General features: G+C 48.6%; 1 protein-coding gene across 8 annotated transcripts in view; it reads right to left on the bottom strand.

Moving 5' to 3' along the window:
- Window positions 1-1,532: 1,532 nt before the first annotated feature.
- NDRG4 (NDRG family member 4) overlaps window positions 1,533-26,015 on the bottom strand; it is a 47,584-nt gene continuing 23,101 nt past the window's right edge. For 5 of the 8 annotated variants that reach the window (XM_077309799.1, XM_077309800.1, XM_077309798.1 and 2 more), the window contains 15 exons: window positions 23,125-23,230; window positions 18,362-18,482; window positions 16,959-17,021; window positions 16,003-16,063; window positions 15,203-15,289; window positions 13,993-14,049; window positions 13,334-13,437; window positions 11,894-11,950; window positions 11,756-11,807; window positions 10,893-10,940; window positions 9,607-9,642; window positions 8,972-9,023; window positions 7,086-7,124; window positions 4,200-5,609; window positions 1,533-4,068 (listed from right to left, as the gene is read on the bottom strand). In XM_077309799.1, coding sequence (XP_077165914.1) covers window positions 5,455-5,609; window positions 7,086-7,124; window positions 8,972-9,023; window positions 9,607-9,642; window positions 10,893-10,940; window positions 11,756-11,807; window positions 11,894-11,950; window positions 13,334-13,437; window positions 13,993-14,049; window positions 15,203-15,289; window positions 16,003-16,063; window positions 16,959-17,021; window positions 18,362-18,482; window positions 23,125-23,230 — 1,038 coding nt within the window. In that variant the 3' untranslated portion in view covers window positions 1,533-4,068; window positions 4,200-5,454. The remainder of the gene's footprint in view (window positions 4,069-4,199; window positions 5,610-7,085; window positions 7,125-8,971; window positions 9,024-9,606; window positions 9,643-10,892; window positions 10,941-11,755; window positions 11,808-11,893; window positions 11,951-13,333; window positions 13,438-13,992; window positions 14,050-15,202; window positions 15,290-16,002; window positions 16,064-16,958; window positions 17,022-18,361; window positions 18,483-23,124; window positions 23,231-26,015) is intronic. The other 3 variants (XM_077309797.1, XM_077309802.1, XM_077309796.1) reach the window with 2 other exon arrangements.

The raw sequence follows: 26,015 nt of genomic DNA, 5'->3' as shown, positions 1-26,015 counted from the left end.
TAATTACATGTAATCCAAGGGCTCCTGCACCCTTGTACAGGATGCCCCATTTCCACACCAGAGCATTGAATTCAGAGTCAACATGCCAAGGCTGCCAGCTTTGGAAAGCAAACCCATGTGAATCTAGCCTTACCTTGCACCACACCCTGGACACCTGAGAAAGTGTACGAGGAGCCTCACCAGGAAGAGCAGCCAGCTTCCTTCTGCTGTTGTCACCAGCAGGGTCCTCAGCTGGCTTTCCACCCAGAAGCCAGGGAAGTGTTGTGGCTAGAATTGATGTAGTTAATGGGCCAATTGAGGGCAAAAGAAGAAGGGGACGACAGAGAATGAGGTGGGTGGGTGGAGTCACTGAAGCAGTCGGTGTGAGCTAAAATGGACTCTGGGGAATGGTAGAGGACAGGAAGGCCTGGAGGATCATTGTCCATGGGGTCTCGATGGGTCGGACACAACTTTACACCTAACAACAACAACAATGGGCCAATACAGACCTGTGCTCTGACTTCCAAATCTGGAATTATATGGGCCTGTGCAGCTAGAAGCAAGTCATTGTACAGCCGCACCTTAACAAATTGTGTCCCAACATAAACTCTTGTGGAAACAACTATGGGAATAAAGTGCTGCATGGTTCAGGAGCACAAGCATGCTTACTCAAAAGGAATCCCTGCTTTACTCAATGGGATTCACTTGTAAGTAAGCAGCGAATGAGATGTCCTAAAAAAAGAATGACAAGAATGCCCATTGGAAGCAGTGGGAGCAGCCTGAGAGACCATTAGCTATAATAGGAGCCAGGAATGTCAATTGACTTGCACGGGCTCCACAGCACACAAAAATTGCAATGAAAATGTGGAAGGGATTTTGAGAAACCTGCCCTGAGCCTGGAATGACAGCCTCCAGGGTGAGATTACAGCCCTTGGGCTCAGATATACTGCTCTGGGCCTAGAAGAAGAATCCAATAGTGAAATGATGGTCCCTGGCAGCAGAATAAAAGTGGGATGGGAATGACAGTCCTGGGGCTAGAATCATTTCTCTAGGACTGGAATGGGAGTCCTCACAGTGGAATGACATCTCCCAAGTGAAATGCTGGCTCCTGCCCCAGGACATTCATTCCACTGGGAGCTGTCATTCCACAGGCAGGGCAGGTCTCCCAAAACCCTTTCCACATTTTCATTACAACTTTTCATAGAATCATAGAATAAAAGAGTTGGAAGGGGCCTCCTGGGTCATCTAGTCGAACCCCCTTGCTCTCTGTAATCTATTTCAATGGAGTCCATGCTAGTCAGTTGGCATTCCTCGCTCGCATCATATCCAGTGGACATTCAGGTATCTCCCATTGCTCCCAATGAGCATTCTTGTCATTCAGTTTAGTACATCCCAAAGGAAACCATCACTAATAGTGAGAAGTGACTGGTGAATCTTGAAGGATCCACAGGTCTCCGTGAATGTCGCAAACAAAGTCAGCTGCCCTCTGGAGTTGTGTGCCTCAACAACATCACTCGAATGGCTTCATAAAATAAGCTCGTTTCCACTCCAGAGAAGGTCTGCTTGATCTTAATATCTTTATTAGTTTTAACACAATAATCCTTTCCACATCGATAGGGTTTGTTTGGGTGTTTGCTTCTCTTTCTTTCTTTTGCCCTGTCATACATTTTGTAATCGTCGGTAGATATTGTGATACCATGGCAACTAGGGAGCATTAACAACCATCATGCACAAAAACCGTTACATTTCACCTCACGGAGAAAACAAAAAGAAAGAATCCACCGAATTCCACCTTGACCAGGATATCGTCAAAATAAAAAAATCCAGCATCCCATCCCCCCAAAAAAAACAGTAACAGCATGATCACCTTCCAAGTGTAAAACTGCACATCAGTTGCCAAATGCTACAATAAAAGGAACAGAAAAAGACCGAGATAAATATTATATATAGGTATTTATATATATATCTCATCTGAAAGAACACACAGAGAAAAAAATTGCAGCGGTATCTACAGTAAAAAGTTCTAACAGCGTCCAGACATTCATATTTAAACCTTAATGTGGAGCACACAAAAATGACAGCATCTGGGAGTAGAAGATAAACCACACAAGAGTCCCTAATTGGGTAATAGTACTAATCAAGCCATTTCAATGTGCATGAAGTGTGTGTGTTTATGTGTAGTTGCGTGCCTCTGTGGGCCCACTGGCAGACAAGCAGGCGCGCACAGTCTTCTGCGGAGTGTAACAAACAACATGAGCAGTATCGTGATGCAATTCGCTTTCCTGATCTTAGATCCCCACTTCCTTCCAGCTGTTGGCATGTGTGTAAACCCAGCTGGATGGTGAGAACACAACTGTTGGGCTTTACTTTAAAAAAAAATACCTGCCACAGCACTTAGGATGCAGAGGTAGTCAACCTGTGGTCCTCCAGATGTTCATGGACTACAATTCTCAGGAGCCCCTGCCAGCCTTTGCTGGCAGGGGCTCCTGGGAATTGTAGTCCATGAACATCTAGAGGACCACAGGTTGACTACCCCTGCACTAGATGACATCAACAACACTGACTTTGCGCCTTTGGGAGAGAGGCCGATGCACATTAACCGCACACCAAGAGCCTGGAATGGCACAGAAAACAAAGTTCTAGGAAGCCCTTTCTTACTTCTTGTAAACAGAAGATGTCACCACGGCCATGCGGCATCAGTGAGGAGGAGCACTGCTTCTTCCAATATATCAGTTGTGCATTGGTCATTTTGGGAAGGGAAACAGAAAATGTTGGGCAGGTTCTTGCTAGCTCCCTCTTTCCGAGGAAAGGGCTTTTGTGTTTGCGCTTTGGAAAGTATTTTCATCTATGCACGGTTTTGCGGTAATTTAAGTTTTGTAGGCCAGGGGTTTTTGGAAATACGTCTCTGGGAGAAATGGAGGAACATCAAGACGCCCTCCCCTCTTAGGGCTGGAAGGGGTCTGAAATTAACCACTCATTCCATTGTACCCCTCTCATTGCCTGGTGCCACCAATAGCCTAGCAAGGTGAGCTCAACTTCCTTCTAAAGAGTCACACAACACAAGGTGTTGGCAAAATTCTACTGCCCTGGAATTGAAGGAATTGTTGTCAATACCAGTGGTGGTTAAAAGGTATTTACACTTGTAAGTAGGTTGTCTCTGGTAGTTACATATAAACCTGGAGCCGATTTGTGATTCTTTGCAGGAGGGGGCAGATTTTCTTCGCAGCAGGCTCCATACATAGTAAAATCCACCACCACCAGATGCAAGAACGGCATAATGCAACACCAGACAGGCAGTGACTTTAAAAGTCAGGCAGCCCGCTGCTTCCTGTGAAGCCTGTCTGCCATGGTTTCAAAGTGCCAGGTGACAAAGAAAACACATTCGGGCACTTCCTTCTTGAAAACCTCTTTCTGATGAAGGGCTACCTTCCGAGGCCAATGTCACCAAAAAGAGTGGAAGGTGAATGAGATTCGGAACCGCGACATCATAAATAACCGTGAATGCGTTTCATTTTTCTTTTGGATGGCATTGTAGGTGTGGACAGCAGGGAGGATGCATGAGCCCTGGTTTATATTGTGGGTGAGGAGTCCTCTCTGGGGTTCCATCAGGGTGAGGAATTTAAAGACTTCAATCAAAGAAGTTGATAGATTTGGGGTGGACCATGGGCCCAGCCTCTATAGCAGGCTTCTTGGACTTCAGGGGCTGTGCCAGAGCAGCATAACTGGGGAATCACAATTCTGTAATTAAGGAAGCTCCATCTCATACATGAATTGATTCTGGGCTAGACAGGTGGGCTTTAAATAAATAAATGGGATAACTTTTCCCAGGCTCCCTTTTAAAGTTAGGAGCTCTCTCAAACCAGAGTAGGGCTTCCTGTCAACTAGACTGAAAAACGGCAGTTTTTTTTTCCAGAAAGGAAGGATTCCATAGGTGTGCAGTTATTCTGTGAAACTTCCAAGATCTGGTGTTGCCCATCCTTGAGAAGGCCCTTAAAGCCCACAGCACCCAAGGGAGAAAGGAGACTGCCAGTCCTTTCTCTTGGTTGGAATGGATGACAGGGGTGGCCCTGTAGGCCAGAGGTAGTCAACCTGTGGTCCTCCAGATGTTTAAGGACTACAATTCCCATGAGCCCCTGCAGCATTTGCTGGCAGGGGCTCGTGGGAATTGTAGTCCATGAACATCTGGAGGACCACAGGTTGACTACCCTGCTGTAGGCTACTCATTTTCAACACAGTTGTTCGGAGACATCAACAGGTGGTGCTGAGACTCCTTTGGGAGGGGAGGGGGTTGTCCCCTCCCTGATCAAGGCAAGTATTTGGCCACCCGACAGGCAAGGAGTGTGAGGCTGCCAGGATCAGGTCCCTGCTTAGGAGATGCTGGTCCCTGTTACCCCAAGTGCCAAGTGGTTCTTCTGCAGCTGCATCACCTGATTGGAACTTGGGACCCATGCCCCTTTTACCATGCGGAGGCTTTCCCTCAGCTTCATCTTCTAATCTTTTGGCGGGGGTGGGTGGGCAGAATAGCATCCTAGCCCCACTGGGCTGTCTGCCAATGAGAGCTACTCTCAAAATGGGAGCAGTCCTGCTTGCTAGGACAAGGCGGGTGGGTGGGATGCATCTCCTGCAGACCCTGCGGCCCGTCAGGCCAAGAAGCTTTCCAGCTGTGAGTGCAAATTCAAAACGGGACCGAGCGATCCCTCCCTTCCCTGGATCTGGCTGCAGCGCCACGGGGTTGTCGACGCAGGCAGCAAAAGGAAGATAGAGGGAGATGGTTTTAGGAGAGCCTTCTAGAGAGCTTAGAACGCTCAGTGGAGAAAACCTGGCTTTTAGCATGGCTCTTTTGCAAGGGCCATGGGGGGGCCTTGGTGACAAAATACACAGGCACTTTATCACCTGTCAGCTCCTTCAAACACCAGCCCTAAATTGCCAAAAGGTGACTGCCAAGAATTTCTGACCCACGCCTGCGCTCCGAAGTGCAGGAGTCGTGGGGGCACATACCAGGTTGCAATTGGGCCTTTGGGCATGCCCCAAGGGTACATTTGAGACTCACCAAGAGGCACACCCAGCAAGTCCCTTTTCTGCCTGCAGACCAAATGCTGCTGTGCAGAGCAGGGAGATACTCTCCCGCTAGGTAGTCACATCCTCAACGCATGGCTTGCCTGCCTAGCTGCGTTGCAAGGGAGAGTCCTGTTTCCTTCGCCATCAAGAGGAAAGGGACTGTGCTCATGAGCGGGGCGGGGCCAAGGGAAGATTGCTACTTCAAGTCGGGCCTAAAAGGGAAGGCGGCGGCGTCTCCTTCCGCTGCCGCTTCCCGCTCTCCCCACCTCCCGCTCTGGATCCCGTTAACGTGAAAGGAAAAAGCAAGACGGCAAAGAAAACCAAAGCCACGGAAGCTGCAGAGAATGGAGCCGGCCGGAGGTGAACTGATGCGCAGATGCTCGAGGGCTCCCCTGAACAAGAGGGCGCCGGAGACGCTCAGCAGGACACCTCCATGGTGTGGTTGATCTGCCCCATGGCCTCGCTGCTTTCCGAGTGGGTGCAGGCCCGAGGGCGGCTGCCGTCCACGGAGCTGGCACTGGTAAGGGAGGCTGTGCGGGAACGGGCCAGGCGCGTCATACTCGCAGAAGGCACTGGTGAGAGACAGGAGAGAGCATCAGTACCGCCACCAGGAGGAGAGGTGCACGATAGGAGAGAGGAGCAAGCACCATGAAGACAGGCAAAGCTACGCACGGGGAGGAAGCATGGCCAGACCCTGGCGCAAGGATCCAGCCTCCAAGTGCACAAGCTTCCGGCATGCTCCACGGCTTGAGACGAAGCGCTACTGGGCTGCAATGGGGGGAGCGTGGGAGCCCTGCTACCCACAGCCCTTCGGAAGGAAGCGGCACCAAGATGAATGCAAAGTGGCCTTCAGCCACCAGGAAGGGTATTTGAGTCAGGCTTCAATGGGAAAGGAGTGGTCCAACTTTTGACCCAGAGTGCCCACCCAACTCCTTGCAGGGTGAGAAAGGCAAATCTCTGAGCACGGAAGGAGCTCCGTGGCTGTGACAGGAACAGGGGTGGCCCTGGAGATGAGGCTACAATGTGGCCCTCAAGATGGACCACTTCTTTCCTGATTCTCCCCCCCCCCTCCAGTGGGTATCTTAATTGGTCCCAGGGTCAACCTGCCCCTCCACCAGTTAACACCACACAACAGGGCAGAAAGACTGATGGGCCTGGGAGAGAATCACCCAGATTCAATGGTGGTGGGAGTGTATTCGGATTGCCCCCCAGGTTTTGAATCCTGGAAATTCTGCTCTTCTGTTCAGTGGATCATTTCTGCATTCTTTCCCCCTCGACCTCAGGAGTTGCCACCCGCCCAAGACCTCAGACCAGAGGGGGACGGCAATAAAGATGACTGACAGGAGGAGGGGAGGAAAATGAGCAAGGTGGGGCAAGTGACGAGAGAGCAGTGAGGAGGCCAAGAAGGGACAGGGGGTTGGAGTCATAGAATCATAATAGAGTTAGAAGGGACCCTACAGGGCATCTAGTCCAACCCCCTGCTCAATGCAGGATCAGCCTAAGGAATACATAACTACCTGTCCAGCTGCTGCTTAAAGACGCACTCCGAAAGGGTTGTTCCAGGTTACTGCAGTGTTTGTAGAATATTCACTGGGTGCAATCTGAGCACCAGAGGGCAGCTCTGCTAAGGCTTCTCAAGGAATCCTGATAAGCTTTTTGGGCTGGCATTCCCCTTAGGGGTAGTCAAACTGCAGCCTTCCAGATGTCCATGGACTACAATTCCCATGAGCCCCTGCCAGCAAATGCTGGCAGGGGCTCGTGGGAATTGTAGTCCATGGACATCTGGAGGGCCTCAGTTTGACTACCCCTGCCGTAGAGCCTTGGATCTGCATCCACAGATCCCGAGGGATACAGAAGAAGCCCATGAATCTTTAGGCCAGCCTTTGCAACGGGATTTATCCGGCAGAGCCCAGCTGTGAAAGCTGCAATAGAGCACGCATTCTGCACAGCACCAATGTGCATGGGATGGAGGCGGAGCTAGGGCACATGCACGTGTTGGCATGAAGGAAAGCAGGCACGGTGCGGTTGAGGAGTGGGAGGGGGGGTACCTGATCCTCCACTCAGCCTTCGGTCCTTCAGGTATGCAACTAAGAAAGAGACGGAGGTGGGCGGTGAATAGGAGGTGAAGGGGAGGGGACAGAATCAGGGTGGAAGCAAGAGGCTTCTTGGGAAAGAAACACACAAAGAGAGGCACGCGGTAAGAAGCATTCAAAAAAGCAAACTGGGTGAAGGCAATAAAAATCTGCAGCACGCAGAAGCCTAAGAAACATGCGTCTTATCTTGTAATAGCACAAAAGATGTGTCCTTAATCTTAACAATTTGGACATGTGAGAGACTCTGTTCGATATCATAAGCTTTCCGCCGTCGCTATGGATGTTATGCTGATGAAGGGTTAAAGCCCGAAAGGGGTGCTTATTCCAGATCGGAATAAAAGGCTAGTTTTTTCTTTGAACAAAAAATTGTGACATGTTGCTTTCCGGACTTTCCGGACAAATCTTTTGTGCTGTCACAAAATATGATGCATGTTTCTTAGTCTTTCGCACGCTGCACCTTTTTCTCGCCTGCACCTGGTTTACTTGTTTGAATTTTTTGAAAAGAACATAGGTTAGGATTGACCCTCGCCTCTACACACGCACACACGCATGGGTAACAAAATCAGATACAGACCGGGCAAGGAGATTATCACCATCAATAACCAGAGAGACAGCAAAAAAAACCAAGGATAATTTCACAAACATATGTGCACACACACACACACACACACACACACACTTGCTAATTAAATTAATGGTGTCATAAATATTGTGCTAGGTCCTAATGCCCATCTGGGAAGTCACTGAAGTCTGAGCAAACCTAGTCCAACTACATGATTCACTGTCCCCAAAGCCGCCTTGGGTTCTGTCAAGCAGGTATGTGCTGGAATTCTGTGGCCGAAATGGGGATCCTCTGGAGCACTAGGGGCCAATTCAAACAACCGTCACAGCAGCTGGGGAGAGTAGGGTATTTCCTCTCTCGCGTGCCATTTTCTCAGCCTCTAACTGACCCCGGAAGCCCTTATTTGCCCCTTTTGTGGGAATGTATGCATCCAGGTGAGCTACATTAGACAGCCAAGACTTGGTCTGTCTTCCCCAATGAGCGGGCAGTTTCTGCATGCTTGAAAACAATGTAGTATAATGTAGTATTGGCGGTAGGCCAAGAGCTCAAGAGGAGCAGGGCTGAGACCTGTGGAAGATGTAAAGAGACTGCGCGACTGTAGCATTTATAACAAGGCAAGGTGGTAGGGACAGTCTGGTTCAGATCTGAATATTTTCATCCATTCTGCGCTGCAAAGCATAGCTGCCGTGCAGAGGCCTGTTCCTAAACCACTGATATGAAAGGCTTCTTGGCAACTCCAAACCTGCGTGCTTGCCACATCATCAATCCTAAACAGAGTTACTCTCTTCGAATTTCAGTGAGGTCAGTAGGCTTAGAAGGCCTTAACTCTCTTTAGGATTGTACCCAAAACACTTTAATAACCTCCCCCAGGGTGAGATTCCTCAATCCACAGCTGACAGCAATGACAGTGCTGGTCTTCAGTCTGAGAAGGGGGCTGCATATGCAGGCTTCCTTCTTCCCCCTCAGTGACTCATGTTACCAGGCAGGATACTAGGGGAGGGATCTGTATGCATGCAATCCTGGCTCTTGGATAGAACTTTGGAGCCCAAGGAAGCATGGCGCTAGTTCCCATGAGCTCATATATTTTCTTGCTGGGCTACATTTGTAGGCATAGAGGACTATTTCCATATGCAAATGAATTTAGTTGATTCAGAGCCCATACAGATACACCCATCTGCACACACCTGCATATTCAGGCACTGAATGTGACTTCCAAGCATGCACCCGCCAGGACTCCGTCTCCTGCCCCACCGATGCCTAAAACTAAACAAATACTTACTGTAGCCCATCCCCTGCAGGAAGTACTTGAAAGCTTCAGTCAGTTTTCCAGGCTGTTCAAGAAAGAAGGGGGGGGGGAAGAAAGAGGTGAACACCGAGACAAAAACAGATATTTGGCTGACCTCCTTGGGAGTGAGCCCTGCTGAATAACATGGGAACTAATGGAGCCCCCTATATTCCTACGCAGAAAGATCTAGTATCTAAAATTTCAAATATCAAAGTTTACAACAAATTTGAGTTTGCAACCCCAGTCCCCCCTTTCCACTTCAGCTTTACATATTTCCCATCAAAGCATAAAAAGCAGCCATTATAAGACTTCCAAGCTTAAAATCCAAAGCTCAGAGCTGCCCTGACAGTTGTGTCTCTCACAGGGTCTGGAGACCTTTCTCCAAATGCTGGATTTCACAGAGCAAATATCCATCCATCCATCCATCATTTATCTATCATCTCTCTCTCTCTCTCTCTCTCTTGTCAGCCTCAACATAGAAATACGGATTTTCTTCAGATGCAACTGAGCCAAGAGAAGAACAGCTCCAGATGTTTCTTCTGCAGAAGGAAAAGAACCAGGAGCCTTCACGCAGGACAGGAATCCCGCCCAGAGTCCCCTCAAAGCCAGGGAAGTGCCAAAGGACTCACCTGTGTGACTTGGGGGAGACCACCAGAGTCAGCCATCTGAGAGAAAACAAAGTTTGGATCAGAGAAGTCTCCTCACATCCTCCTGGGACCACCCAATGTCCTTTGGAAGTCACTGTTGGAGACCTGACCCACCTCTGGACCCAGCAGACGACATGGCTGCCTCCCAAAAGCCTCAGTCCAACCAGGAGCACCTCAAGATGTCAGCCCTTTCTTGTGGACAGCCCTTTCAGTGAGACATTTGTGTGTCCCAAAAAGCCAAGATGGTGGCAACTGACACCTCCCTCAACCCCAAGTGAGTAAGATGCTGCTCTCCATCTGGATACTGCAGTGCAGCTGCCATGTTATAACGTGGACGCATCCACCACCTCTGAAATATGAGAGGAATAGTAATCCATGGGGTGTTTCTTCCATCTCAAAGCCAAGGCCCAGGGGATGGGGGCTGAGGTTGGAGGGAAGCTTTTTCAGGAACAAAAGCACAACCTGTCCTCCCTCTACCTGCCTGTGCTGTACTTTAGCCACCCCCTACTCACGCCACTGTGACTTCAGCCTCTGACAGTTTGGGAACATTCTGAAATAGCCACCTGCTCTTCCCTCCCCTAAAATGGAGCCTGTGGGGATACAGGGTGAAAGCCTGTCTGGAGGCTGTAGGAGAAGAAAAAGAGTTGCTTTTTATACCCAGAGGAGTCTCAAAGCGGCTTACAGTCGCCTTCCCGTCTTCTCCCCACAACAGACACCCTGTGAGGTACGTGGGGCTGAGAGAGCTCTGACAGGACTGCTCTGTGAGAACAGCACTATCAGGACTGTGACTAGTCAAAGGTCACCGAGCTGGCTGCATGTGAAACAGCAGGGAATCAAACCTGGCTTGTTGGATGAGAAGCCAGCACTCTTAAACACTACCCCTAGCTGGCTCTCAGTTGTGATTGTCCCTTATCTTGGGAAGGGCTGGAAGGTCCTCCCATTGGTTCTTGCAGTTCCATTTATGTGACACTAGTTGTGCTAGGCAGTGCACGAAATGGTCTCTGCCCCAGAGTGCACACAATCTGAATCAAGCCAGATGTGGAAACCACCAAGTAAACAAAACGGTAAAGGAAACCACCTTGGCAAAACATAAGAAGACCCCTAAAGAGAGAGGAGGTGGCCATTGTTGGGGTCTGACTTGTTCCCAAAGACTGGGAAGGTCAGTAAGTATGTGTAAGACAAGAGGAAGACACGGGAAAGAGGGGACACTCCAGCATATGTGTTCTGCTCCTCTACAAGGGGGCAGCAGGGAAGTCAATGCCTCTCACCTTCAGGAAAGTGGTGGTGGTTGGATCCAACTTGGAGTTGCACTCAACCTGAAAACAGCAAAAGTGATTTTTCAGAAAAAAACTGTGAGTCAGGAAATGGGCTCTGTAGCTGATCCATCCATCAGCCCCCAAACACCCATGCTCTGCAAGAGGTGGTTGCAAAACAGACCTTTGTGTAAAAGCGTGAAGGTTTTTACGTGGTGTTTCTCGGCTTCATGATGCTGCAGGCAACGATGCAACAAACGCGCCCACACCCCCCCTCCTGAAGAGGGATCAAGATCCTTCTGACATGGCTTAGTCCAGGGGTAGTCCACCTGTGATCCTCCAGATGTCCATGGACTACAATCACCATGAGCCCCTGCCAGCATTTGCTGCTGGCAGGGGTTCATAGGAATTGTAGTCCATGGATATTTGGAGCGCCACCGTTTGGCCACCCCCTGCAGCACGTCTTCTTCAGATGCTCACTTTGTGTGGGGATTCAAGATCAAATCCTTGCCCCCCTCTTGCCCTGGGTTCCCAGTGACTCTGAGAAAGGACAAATTAAGAGCCTCCTCTCCAGGGGAAATGCTTCGGTCACCAAACAAAGAGCCACATATTGTGCCGTAGCATGAAAAGTACAACCCAACTGCACAATCGGAAAATTGCCTTCAGTAATCCTGACATGTTTTTATTATAGTTTTATGATGTTTTAAATGTTAGACTTATAAGTGTTTTTATTGTTAGACATTTGTACATTGCCAATAAATTTGCTAGAATACGGTTTTGTAAGTTGCATGGGTTTCGTAGCTGGCTTGGGGAGGGGGGGACTAAGTCATCAACATACCTCTGTTAAGCGGCTATGGACCCCCCCACCCCCTACTCACCACACCATCTTCAGCTGGGCCATTGTCTCCCACGACAAGCATCACTGGACAGCTGCAAATGCCAAGGGAAGAAACGTGATTAGCAGAAAGCAGCTCCCCTCCCCTCCCCGTCCAATCAGGAATAAGCCTGTGACCTACCGGAGCGTTTTGGCATTTGGGACACTCCCGGGTCGGTTAATGTCCAGATCTCTGCGGCTGAGGGAGGGGGAAAAACAACAGCAAGGGGGTCACTAAAGTGAGCTTGTTCAGAATTTCAGGCCTTGTGGCTTCCCAAGAGCCAGCTTGGTGTCATGGTTAAGAGAGGCAGCCTCCAATTTGGAGAACTAGGTTTGATTCCCCACTCCTCCTCTACATGGGGGACCTTGGGTTAGTCACAGCTCTCTCAGAGCTCTCCCACCTGCCTCACAGCGTATCTGCTTGTGGGAGGGGGAACGGAAGGTGATGGTAAGAGAGGGAAGGGAAGGAGATTGTAAGCTGCTTTGAGACTCCTTGGAATAGAGAAAAGAACAGAGAAAAACTCCTCCTAGGCCCCCTCATGCACACACCTATCCTCACTCACTCAAGACATTGGCCCTCGGAGCTGTCTGGGAAGAGCAAGCAACCAAAGGAACAGGCAGGCAATGTCACAGGTGCCACAACACGAGAGCCAATGGCTGTGAGAATTGTGTGGGCTACAACCTGGCAGTCGGGTATTTATACCTCCACCGCAGAGCTGGCGTTGGCAGCTTCAGTGTGTATTTTAAAAAAAACTGATTTATACCCTGCTTTTCTCCCCAGCTGGGACTCAAAGCAGCTTAGAACATAGTTCTCCCCTCCTTCTCTTTCTCACAGCAACAACCCTGCGAGGTAGGCCAGGCGGAGCATTTCTGATGGGCAAAAGGTCGCCCAGCAAGCTTCCATGGTAGAAGCAGGGATCCTAGTCCAACACTCTCTCTGATATTCCACACTAGCCCTGGAGACATCATTTCCAAGGGTGGAATTCAGCCTTCCCCCCCTAGCCTCTATATACACACCAAAAGCACAGAAGTAATGGCAGTGCAAAAAACCTACAGGATCTGCAAGAAGACACCCCTTGAATGTTCAGAGCCCTCTTTGGCTCACGGGGTTGAGCACAAAAAAAATGTAAAATAAAATATAACAATTTATTATTGTGCACATTATCATGACTACCAGGGGCCAGTGGCCGGACTGATGGTGTGATATGTCTTCAGCCCATCCCCAGCACCCCCACACTCAGAGTACACTTAACCACATTCAAGGGGGAGCCTTATTCATCTTGCCTGACAGCTAACATTTTGAGATCTAGCTGATGAAAGGAGTGCTCTGCAGGAAAGGAAGGAGAGGACACACACACCCCATCCATAGAAATGCTGAAGGGATGGAGTGGGTGGCTGCTAGGCAACTGTCCCCCCCCCCTCTTTTTCTTCTGGAAGGGGCATCACACAGACAGAGAGCTGGTTACGGTGTTTGCAGATAGAACCAAAGACGAGTTTGCCACCAGCATACAGCGCTTTAATATGACAAGAAAAGCGGGAGCCGGATTGTCCAGAGTTCTGTATCCAGCTTGTGGCTGCATACCTGTTGTACATGTTCCAGAAGAGCTGCAGATTACACTGGTTCACCATGCTCCCGATCTGCTGCCGATAGCTTTGCACCAGTTCTGTGTTACTCACCAGCTCTTCCTGTGAACGTGGAAAACAAAGGACCAAAGAGAAGCATTCCAAGTGCCACTGAGAACGGACCATAAAGGGGGGAGCAGGAGGACAACAACCAGCAAAAGCTCCCTTAGGTGCCCAGATCTATCTTTTGGCAAACATTCTGGGATGGCTTTTCTGAGCCGGCAAGGGCCGCTGAATAGCTAGCTGCCATGTTAAGCCAGAGCTTAGAATCCTCTGCTTTCTGGGGCAGAAACATAACCCCAGTTTGTAACAGCACAATTGGGTTGCCACAATGAGACAAGGTTAGACTGCAAGACTTCCTAAATTGAGCATTTGTTCAATTGCAGTTCTGCACATAAGGGAGGAGAGGAAAGGGTGTGTCACAGGCAAAGAGGAGATTATGCTTGATGTCTTCATGAATGCCAATGTATTTGTGACTTCTGAACACATCCCCATCCTAAAGCACAGCAGTGGTGTTGCAAGGAAAAGGAATCAATATTATACAGGGTGGCCAGCTATGGGCTGTAAAGCAACATCTAAAGCCGAGGTCAGGCCTCACAACCCCTTCTTGTTACTTACCTGGCTGAACAGGTGAGACAGCACAGAGTCAGGTAAAGTACTGGTCAGGCCAGAGATCTGGGAATGGAAAAGAATAGAAAAATTAAACAACTGCTGTACTCAATCAGAGTAACAGTCTGATTCTAGGCACATTTCCTGGAAAACCTGTTGCAATAAAACCAGCAGGTTAAGGGCTGCAAGCCATAAATTTCTGGAGCCCCCCGATTCTTTTTCCAGCAAAAGTCATCCAGAAGCTTTTGGAAACTCACAACAGCAATGGCTGTTCTGCATGATCTGTCTTCACATGGAGATTCCATTCTGCACGAACATTTAACCCATTTTAAATGAGGGTTTAAATAAGGACCCATCACAATGTCTTGTGGCTATTCCGAACTGTTGTGGTCTAAGGAGGTTCAAGGAAAGAGAGGAAGAGAGGTGATCTGCCACTGTCTTCCTTTGGGTAAAAACCCCTGCCTAACCAGGGCCAATCCTTCCAAGATCTTACTAGAGCAAGCCAGAGAAGAACATTCATTGCTTGCATAGAATCTTATGCAATCACGAGCATTTAAAAAGGTAACAAGAGCCAGGGACTCACTTTCTCTATGGCAGAGAACACATGCAGGTTGTTTACATTAAAGACTTAGAAACCAGAATGGGGGCCTGTCTTAAATTTATAGATGCATTTCAACCTCTATTACACACGTCACGTCCCACGTTTCCCTCCCCAGGCTGCAAATCACACTCCCCAACTGTGAAAAAAGGAAAAGGCCTTTTGTGCAAACGAAGCCTACAGCTTCAGTTGTAAAACTTCAGCCCAACTTCCAAACCTTTCCTGGATGAGTGCCATCTACCCCATCACAGGGGATATGAACTTCACTGTTTGCATGCTGAATGTAAGAAACAGCCTGATCCAACTACTGGTCCTTGAAGCTCAGGGTTACTGGGCCAAGGTTCAGGTGGAGAAAGGTCATTCCCTGCCCCACTGGCTGAGATTCTCTTCAGCAGAGGCTGGATCGGGGGACAGTGAACGGACCCCTCGTTTCTGTATCCGAAGGATGCTCCATAGAAGTCTGACAGACATAGGTCATGGCCCCCACCTGGCAGGAACAAGGGCTGTTTCTCCTCTGCAGCCAAGCCCTAGAGCTCTCCCCAGGTCACTATCACCCACCCCCTTGAGCAATTTGGCACCAATACGCAGCACTGGCCTCAAGGGAGGCAGAGGTCCGCTCACCTTGGTGGCCGCCCAGTCGATCCAGCCTTTGCCATTCGGGTCGATGTTGATCAGAACAAGGCCTTCCACCAGATCTGGGAAGATCAGCTGTCACAGGGCAAGATGGAGATGGTGAGAAACCCCCAGAAATCATCATCAAAGAACAGGTCAGGATGGCAAATGATCGTGCCATGCTGCCCCAGTCAGTTTCATTCAGGTGAACGTATGATGTCCATTCACGGCTTTCTTAGCCCGTGTGATTTTAAACTTTATTATTTATTTATTCAGTTTCTCCCCTAAAAGGCCTCAGGGTGGCTTACAGCAAAGGAGAATAATCTCACCCAATAAAACATTTAAAACATTAAAATTAAGCTGATGAAGGATTTCTTCAGTCACTCCATCAGGTAAAAAGTCTCCCGAGCCAGACGTTAGGATAACTGGCCCGACTCAGATGAGAGGGGGATGGTTCTGGCAAAAGCCTGGATGGAGATTAGGCAGGGAGGCCCATTAGATGGCAGAGTGCTTCCTGCCTTGGCCTTAGCCAAATGCCTGGCGGAAGAGCGCCCTTTTGCAGGCCCTTTGGAACTTTGGCTCCCCAGAGAAACCAAAGGAAGCTTACAACATTCTGTCCTTCCTAATTTTATCCTCACAACAGCCCTGCGGGGTGGGTTGGGCTGGGAGAGAATGCTTGGCCTGGGGTCACCCAGCAGGCTTCCATTGCAAGCACGGATTCAAGCCTGTATCTTCCCAATCCTAGTTCAACACACTGACTGCTGCATGATGCTGCCCACCCTGGGTCTCCCATCATAAGAGGTACTTACGGCAAACTTGGCAAGGACGTAGGCACCCGCTCCCACTCCAATTCCAATCACGTACTTGAATCTGGAGGGGGAAAGAAAGTCCATTAATTGGAACCATTCTCCCATCTCTTTCCCACTGCCAGTCTTTGATGGTCCACCTTCAGCCTTCCTTTGATCCCTTCATGGCCCAACCTGAGGACTGGCCATGCCCAATATGTCATTTCTAGGTTTCAATCCGGCCAACTCTGAGAATCGAGATTTAACAAGCTTTCTGAGCAGCCCGTTGAACAATCTAAAGAAGAGGAAGGAGAAGAACAGGAAAGCACAGCAAGCTTCTTTTCCTCCCTCCAGGGATCACCTTTAGGTGACCAGTCCTCTGAGGCCAGATGGGTGGCAACCCAAGAAAGGGGCTTCTTGGTCGTGGCACCAAAAACTTGGTTCCCTCTCCGGAGAGGTGCCATCTCCTCTATCGCCATCTTCTGCCACCAGGTGGAGACCTTTTTTTGTTTTGTTAGCTATTCCCTCCTTACCCTTATCTCAGGGGTGGCCACACTGTGACTCTCCAGATATCCACGGACTACAATTACCATGATCCCCATCTAGAGAGCCACAGTTTGGCCACCTCTGCCTTATCAGAAGTGTGCCTGCACACGAAAGCTGAATTAAACCCTGTCGGTCTTAAAGGTGCCCCTGGACGCGACTCAACTCCCTGTTACGCCTTTTTAGGTGTTGATATGACGTTTACTTGTTTAAAATACGTTCTATCTTTTGAATTTCAAACACTTTTAAACGTCTGAAAAGTCCACTGCCTTAAGGACCCTCGGCTGGGTGGAAAGGCAACGTGGAGATCTTTTCAAAGAAAGAAAGCCTACAAATAACCGAACACATTAACCCGTCAGCATCGCCTGGTTTGGGATATCTCCCTGCAGAGCCCTGCCCTGCCCTGCCCCGTCCCAAGAAGGAACCGCAAGACTCACCCAAAGTGCTGGACCACACTCGGCAGCATGGCAGCCAGCTGGTCCATGGAAGGATACTGGTACCTGGGAAGGAAGAACAAGAGAGCAGGATGAAAATATGAGAGAGACAGGACACCTGAGAGGGAGCAGAAGTCCCGGAAGCTGCCTGACGCAAAGAGAAGGCACTAGCTCTCACTCTCTCGGTGAAGTGCTGTCAAGCTGCAGCCAGCTTCTGGTGACTCCGTGGGGTTTTCAGAGGAAGAGCTAGAGCTGACTCTACTTTGCTTCTGAAATATGGTGAGATCAGGCTAGCCCGGACTATCCAGGCCAGGGCTAACAGCTCTCCGGGAAATCTCACACACACCTCTTTTGAGGAAGCATGTCCTCTGCCTCCAAAGACACTGCCTCTGCTGACTCCCTCCTCCCCCCATCAACGGCTGCATGACTGCCCTCCTGTTACTGGCACCATGCAACTATCTACCTGAGAGGGGATCTGATAACCATCTTCAAGTATTTAAAAGGCTGCCATGTAGAGGATGGAGCAGAGTTGTTCTCTCTTGCCCCGGAGGGACAGACCAGAACGAATGGGATGAAATTAATTCAAAAGAAATTCCATTTAAACATCCGGAAGAAGTTGCTGACAGTTAGAGCGGTTCCTCAGTATAGGCTTCCTTGGGAGGTGGTGGGTTCTCCATCTTTGGAGAATTTAAACAGAGGCTGGATAGCCATCTGACGGAGAGGCTGATTCTGTGAAGGTTCATAGGGGTGGCAGGTGACAGTGGATGAGCAATAGGGTTTGTGAGTGTCCTGCATAGTTGGACACTAGAGGGTTGGACTAGATGACCCAGGAGGTCCCTTCCAACTCTATGATTCTATGATTCTATACCTCCGTTATGTCTTCACTGGCCTTGCAGACATCCACCTTTGTCCTGATTGGGAGCCTGGTTCAATGCGATTAACAGCACAGCTGTGCAAAGAAGTTCCTCTCAAGCTGTGCAAAGAAGTTCCTCTACTAGTATACAGTGAACACTGTTGAAGTATACTGTTGAAGCCTAAGCTCCTAGTGGTCTGAGAAGTAGGGGTGCCAATCTCCAGGTAGGGTCTGGAGAGCTCTTGGAATTGCAACTGACCTCCAGGTTGCACAGATCAGTTTCCCCAGAGGAAGTGGCTGCTCTAGGGGGCAGGCTCCTTGTGATGTCACTTCCCACTCCAAACCCCACCTCCGCAGACTCCCTCCTCAAATCTCCAGGAATTTCCCAACCCTGAGCTGGCAACCGTAAACAGAAGCCCACCAAGGAATTGTGTGACCCAGCAGGACATGGGGCGTGTGCAAAGTAGGGAGGGGCTGGCTTGGGACCACCACGTGGCCCATGCCTTTGTTTCCTCCAGGGTCTCCCTGGGTCTCCTTGCCTAGAGGCACTTACCCCTGCGGGAACTGTGAGGCTCCTGCCTGCTGCCCTGGAGCATCCACGTGGCACACAACAAAGTGCTTTGTGATCTCCTGCATATCCTCATAGTTGAAGAAAGTGTTGAAACAAAGCTTATCTGCAAGAGATCAGGGTGCGGGAAGAGAGGGGAGACGAGCGTCAAAGGCCAAAAGGACAGAGGACGACAGAGGACGGAGGCCTGCAGCTGCAAGAGGTGCAAAGAGACATGAGACAGTGATGAGATCTGAACTCGTCCAGCGTAAGCCCTGCTGGAAGAAGTCATGGGGGAAGGGGATCCTTCTGCAGGCTATTTTCACATCCAAGGTCCATCCTGAGCATGTTTTGCTCACTAGATTTTAACACTCTTTAAGGGACAAAGTGGGACATTCTTTTTCAGCCTTTAGAATAGCCCCCAGAAGAGATCAGTGTGGCTCTGTATCTCCTGGCTTTCCGGTGACATTGCAAAACAGAACTCTTCCGGTGAGTTTTTGAGGCACCCTGCGCAAAGACCCTGCTGGCTGGGACATGTATGGTCTCTAGTGGTGCTTTTAATGTGATGCCTTAATGCAGGGGTAGTCAAACTGCGGCCCTCCAGATGTCCATGGACTACAATTCCCAGGAGCCTGGCAGGGGCTCCTGGGAATTGTAGTCCATGGACATCTGGAGGGCCGCAGTTTGACTACCCCTGCCTTAATGCTTGCTTATCCAGTTGTTTCATTCAAGTGGATAGCCATGTTTGTCTGAAGTAGCAGAACAAAATTTGAGTCCAATGGCACCTTTAAGACCAACAAAGATTTATCCAAGGCGTGAGCTTTCGTGTGCATGCATACTTCCTCAGAAAATGGAACAGAGCTCATAAGAATACAGATATGAGAAAGCAAATTAGTAGCAAATGAATAAACAGCATCACAACATCCTGAATATGCAGTGTGGTAATCCCTTGCTAGAAAAGCAAATCAGTCTTTCAAGTTCAATTGTCAGGCAGAAAAACATTGGGGGAATAAAACTGTTAAGGCTAGTGATTAACGGCAGACACTTCCCCATCGGTGAAAAGAAGTAATTAAAAGAGACTTGTTGCTAGCCCCACCTGTCTCCACCCAAGCATGGAGACATCCCTACACATGACAAGCAGTTGTTTCATGTTGTTGTTAACCTTGCTGTTGATTGTCTGGGAAAAGGTATATAAATACCTGAAATAAAGCGACTTTAAAACATTTTTATACCTGTCCTTCTTACAAAAAGCTCAGAGGGGGCATCTGTGGCTCTCCTCTCCTAATTTTATCCTCATTAAAACCCAGACTTAAGCTAGGGCAAGAGAGTGTCTGGGCCGAGGCCACCCAATGAGGAGATTCGAAGCCAGGTGACGAAGACCCGTAGTCTGACACCCTACCCCTTCCAATCCACTGGCTCCTGCAATTTCCCCAGCCAGGCTGTAAAGTGCCTACAGGGAGTCAACCTTGGCCCCCTCTATTTCTTCCTTTCCTAGCCCCATCCATCTCCCTGGCAGCCTGCAAGCAATCCGGCCTTTCTCCCTTCTGCAGAATTCCAAGGTGACCTTCCTGGAAACAGCAGCCGTTTACTGAGCCTCACATGACCGGCTTCTCCTAGCCTATCCGCTGCAGCAGCTGCTGCACCCTCTGGCATTAGCCAATCAGCATCAGGCAATTGAAACACAGACAGATGCGTGGCCTGAACCATCCATCATGTTAATATGGATGCAGGAGGAGGGGAGGGAGGGAGTGCTCACCTGCCCGAGAAAGCAAGCTCCACTGAAGGTGGGGGAGACTGTGCTGCTGCTGCTCTGCCTTCCCTTCCTGAAGTCCCCCAGGATCTCTGCTGCTCTCCCCAGCTTGTGGGGCTACCTCTTAATGCGTGCAGAGAACAGTGAAGAGGGAAGGAGCAGGACAGCCAGCACTTGAAGGAAACGAACATGGGGTCTGCCTGCGAATTGCAGACTAATCTTAGAGTGCTTATCTTTCCGGAGACGCGAGCGAGCGATGACTCATATTGAATTAAGCATTCTCAAACTGAGACAAATGTATTCTCAAATGTTGGTGAGTCTTTCTGTGATGCTGCTGGGTTTTGGCTTTTCAGCTGAAGGGCCCGTTTGAAATGCTAATAGCGGAACGGGCGGGAGATGAAAAGCAAAAACAAGCAGCAAAAATGGAGGGAGGGGAAAGGACTACTCCCCCCTCCCCCCCCATATTTTTCATAAAACAGCCTTAAGGTAAACAGGAGGGTGCAGGGAGCCAGGAAATTTGTATTTTACTAAGAGACCTGTTTGAACCTCTGTAAAGCCAGAACAGATCCCATACACCCTGCTCTCTGCAGGAAAGCGCTTGTGCATGTGCAGAGTGATGTTTCAGCTGGGGCACAACACTTGCTTCCCTTTGACACAGGATTCTCCATTGGAAGACAGTCTGATCCTCAGCTCTGGGGTGGCTTTCCATGGCAGGATGATTTGCTGACAGGACAGCTGACAGGATTAAAAACTTTGGAAGCCACCCAAGAGCCCACGTGCTGCAGTGGTTGCTGCGTCAGAGCAGGGCCCCACAGACCCAGGTTCAAATCCTCACACCACCATGGAAGATCATGGGCAAACAAGTCACTGTCTTGGAGCCTAGCCTGCCTCACAGGGGTTTGTTGTGAGGATAAAATAGGAAGGGCAGGGGGGAAAGTTATAAACTGCTTTCAGTCTAATCATCAGTCTAATCCTCAGCTCTGGGCATTTGCTGGCAGGGGCTCATGGGAATTGTAGTCCATGAACATCTGGAGGACCACAGGTTGACTACCCCTCCTTCAGGGCATCCAATTGTTAATAGTTTTTTCTCAGAAGTTCCTTGATTGAGTCAATCCATCTCATGTCGGGCCTTCCTCTTTTCCTTTTGCCTTCAACTTTTCCTAGTGTTATTGTCTTTTCCAGAGACTCTTGTCTTCTTGTAATGTGACCAAAGTACAAGAGCCTCAATAAATAAATAAGAATCTGGGAGGCTTTCACTGGAGACAGAGGGAGAAAGGGAGCTCCTAAAATTAAGAGGAAATGGTACAGAATCTGGTATTACTTCTCTGTAGATGCACCCCACATACATCCTTCAGATGCCTTAATGACAACTTTGGTGCAGTTCCAGAAACGATTCTTGCCTATAGCTTTGCATAATGCATTTACAAAACATTTTTTTCTGGCATGGATTGGTGGAGGAAGCAGGACTGGGAGGTGCAATTTGTGAAAAGCATCTGAGTGCAGATCTTGGGAGGAGCTTTTGAGTAGGATTACTCTGAGATGCTTCTGTTCTTCACTCTGGAGACGCCAATCCTATGCATGTTTGTGAAGTCCTGTTGAGTGCAATGGGCTTATATCCAGGTAAGCATGCACAGGATTGTTGTAGCCAAAGGGAGATGCTAAAAGGAATGACAGAGCTGGTGCCTTTGGAATGACAATAAGAATGCACTGGCTTTCTGAATGCCCACTGCAAATCATCAAAACAAAGGGGTTTAGTTGCCTACAGCAGGGGTAGTCAACCTGTGGTCCTCCAGATGTCCATGGACTACAATTCCCATGAGCCCCTGCCAGCATTTGCTGGCAGGGGCTCATGGGAATTGTAGTCCATGGACATCTGGAGGACCACAGGTCAACTACCCCTGGCCTACAGCAATCTCTTTAAAGGCCATCTTCAAATGGCAGGTGTTAACAAACATTCTATAGGGTGACTTATATCTTGTAAGAGATCAGCCTCCTTCCTTTCAGTGTATTCCAGTGGTCCTCCAGAAAATCCAGCTGCTCCTTCAGCCACTCTGAAGGAACCAATGCATCCAAACTGTCATTCTCTCTCCTTCCTTTTAGCATCTCTCCATCTTGAAGATGAAACTTTTACAATCCAGCAGGGCCTTCCTTTTGGCTCTCCATTCAGGAGTGCAGACCCCTGGTTGGCTTACCCAGCTGGATGCATCTGAAAGAGTGGGAAATCAAACCCAGTTCTCCAGATTAGAGTGCACCACTACACCACGCTGGAAGAGAATGCTGTAACTACTTAGGGCCACACAGCCCTAGCAGTGACTTGTAGGATGCAGAACTCTGGAACGCAGAGAGGGGCAGGGCCCATATTACAAGGAAAAGGTTTTTTTTTTAAATCCTGCACACACTGCAATGCATACTACTGCTTGCAGCACTATACAATTGTGGCAAATATTCCTGCCAGGGATGTGGTCATCTATATCAGGGGTAGTCAACCTGTGGTCCTCCAGATGTTCATGCACCACAATTCCCATGAGCCCCTGACAGCAAATGGGAATCGTAGTCCATGAACATCTGGAGGACCACAGGTTGACTACCCCTGATCTATATCATGCAGACTGGGCTGGAAATGAGGCATGTTCCATAGAGACCAAAGCCTGACTGTGTTCTGAAGAGTTTTGGTGCAACTTGCAAGCCTCTATCATTGTGAATGTTTTGCTGCACTAGCAGGTAGTTTCCATGCACCAATTCTACGTCTCCAGCATTTGGACTCTTCATTGGGTCAGGTGATGCACCCAAATGGCTCAAGATGCCTGCAGAACATCTCAGCCTCACTTGGCCTCTGCAGCAAGGTGTCTCAAAGGTGGATGAACCTGGGCAGCCTTTCACTGGCCCTCTTGTGTTGGGTTAATCTGACCCTTCCTTCTGTAAAAGAAACAACTCAGGTTGTCACAACAGAGAACATCCCATTAGGCTAGCGGCAAGCCAACACCATCCTCTCAAGCTTGAAGTACAACGTTATACTCACGGTTGAGTCCCACATCGTGGTAAGTCAGAAGGGCCGGGCGGTTTCCCTTTGGAGACCCTCGAATGACCACATGCAGCAGCCCATACGGGGTCTCAATATCATGCTCCTGGAAGAAAGACAGAGAAATTGCAAAGCTGTGAGCATGACCCTCGAAGCATGAATGTATTTATTTCACTTAATTTCTATCCTGCCTTTCTTTCCAGGGGTTTATGACATTCTCCTCTCCTCCTGTTTTATCTTCACAGCAACCCAGTGGGACAGATTAGGCTGAGAGTATGTGAGAGGCCCAAGGTCACCCTGCCATCTTACCTGGGTGATTTGAACTTGGGTGTCCCAGGTGTTAGTCTGATACTCTAACCACTACACCACACAAGGTCTGGCCAAGACAGAAACGGGAAGCGTACCCAAGGCCACAGCTCTTGGGAGAGGAAAGGATCCATGTACAAGAATCCTCCCAGGGGACTGGAACACTTTCTTCCATGATTTCATTTGCACCGTTGACCTATGGAAGAAGAACGTGCTTGCAGTGTGGATACACCTTGAGCATATCCTGTGGAGGTGATGTGCAACTTGTCTTTGTGTGAGAATTCAGGAGCAAGTGCCATTCATTCGTGTGTCTCCGTCGCACATTTCCACAGCATGAGTGAAGCAGGTTACCAGACTCACTTGCAACGGTTCAGAAAGCAGAGTTTTGAACTTGAACTCAAGGGCAATACATTCCCCCCCACACACACATCTCTGACATAAAGTTCTCCAGGACCTTGGACAGATCCTTTTCTCCCAATCTGTTTATTTTGGGCAAAACCATCTGTCTCACAGCGTGGTTGTGAGAGAGGACACAGGAAGTGTCAGAAAATAATAATAAAATAATAATACTAATGTTATTATTATATATATTATTATTTATTAAAATAATAATAAAAATGAAGAATAAAATGATGCGAAATTAATGGGGCATATTTAAGTTTGAGTTATTTGTGAAGAAATAAGATGACATCCAGGTTCGGTTTCTTCTCTAGTTTTACATTTAGTGGAACCAGATCACCACTGCCTTTGTATGCTGATAATATCATTTTCCCATTCTCCTGAGAACAGTATCTCCTCCTAAACTTGATTTCTTTGGAACTCTCTAGCTACCTACCTACCTACTGCCTAGCAATCTTTGAAACTACCTGCGGGGCCTACATTTTGGAAGGCCTTGCTGCTAGTGTGTTTGCGCAGAGCGTGGCCTCCTGCCATTCCATGTACACACACTCAGATAAACAGCAGGACAGCCAGGAGAGATCATGCAGGAGTGGAGAAGTTCCCTTGTTCTTTAGGCTAACATCTCCTTGCCCCACCTCCTCCGCTTGGCTTGTGTTTCCTGTCCTCATCTCCAGGAAAGGCACAACTCTGACCTCTTCCTGGCACATGACTGCATCATATGACTCCCGTCCATATTCCTCCATACACTAAGTGCCTTTTGTAGTGAGACTTACCTGGACCAGGAAGATTATACCCCTCCCCTTCTCATTTTGGAAGCAAGGATTCAGATACAGAGTTAGGGGTACAGATTTGGCAAACAGCGATTGAAGGCACACTGAAACCCCTTCTGCCAGCCACTAGTTCAGCCTCCCCTTTGTGTACACCCATACTTGGGGGGGGGGGGTAAGAATTCTTCCTTTTATCATAGGACACCTTCAGTTCAATCTCAAAAGTCTCCCGTTCTCCCCAACAACTGATGATGACCAAGCAGATAATGGGCTGACTCAACAGAAAAAGTCAAGGTGCTGCTTCAAGACGAAGACAGGCAAATAACTCTCCGCACAGCTAAATTTTGCACTGATGCCATGAAATTGCGTACGATGTATGTGGATCAGAAAATTTCTCTCTGATCCAATTTCAAAAGTACAAAGAGCCAATTGTCACTGGCAACTTAAACTAGGTTTTAAATATTGAATGTAACATCTTAAAGTTTTTATATTGTCAGATCTTTTAAAAATTTTATAGTACTATTACTGTTTTTTCTCTTTTTAAATTGTCTTAGTTTTTAATTGCTTGTATTTTAATTTTGGTCTGAATGACCGTAAATAAATATTGATTGATTGACTCAACAGAAAACAGTTTTGCCTCCTCCTCTTACAAGGAAGGACGGCCCAGGCAGGAGCCAAATGCAAAACCAGTTGCAGAACAGCAGCCAGAAGAAAGAAATTTAAAAAGGAACCATTGAATATCAATCCCTGCCTACCCATCTGCCGTGCTTTTCACAAACATCAGGTCCTTCTATTCTTTGCATTTAATGCATTTAATGCAAAGTTTTTTTTTATAGATCTCCCTGATGAAGCCTGCATACGTAGCTGCTTTGTATGATTAGGTTTTATTTTATGGGCCAAGACCATCAGAGATAACATCAGATGAAATGTAAAATATAATACAGTACGTCAGATAAAAGCACTGGCCCCAAATCAAAAAAACCTCATGAAAAATTGCAGATATTCTTGGCTACCCAGGAGCCCTACATCTAAATCTGAAGCATTCTTTCCAATGTTTTATCAAACTACCGTTTTTAGCCATTTTGAATATGATCTGATGGTCGCCTGTCACCTGCCATCTCCCTCTCCACTGGTGTAGCCCAGTTTTCCCCCATCCTTGTCTTTTCATACTCGAAACAATGTCGTTCTCCAAGAATCCCATGTTCCGTTTGGCCTCCAGCCAAAGGCCTGGCAAAAGCACCCTCTCCTGGGAGTTCAAATGAGATGCTGACACAGACTGGAGTGGCAGACCCAAAAAAGCCAAAGGAGTAGCAAGGGGCTGTCTAGTTCGACCCAAACCCCTCTGTTTCCCTTTCAGGTGACCTGGGTCTAGAAAGAAGGAGGAGGGGAGACCCAGATCAGACCAAATGGATTCCTCAC

This window comes from Paroedura picta, chromosome 14 (assembly GCF_049243985.1).
Source record: "Paroedura picta isolate Pp20150507F chromosome 14, Ppicta_v3.0, whole genome shotgun sequence".
Classification (NCBI taxonomy): domain Eukaryota; kingdom Metazoa; phylum Chordata; class Lepidosauria; order Squamata; family Gekkonidae; genus Paroedura; species Paroedura picta.
Note: the sequence above shows the minus strand (reverse complement) of the source record. Positions and strands in the feature narration are given on the sequence as shown.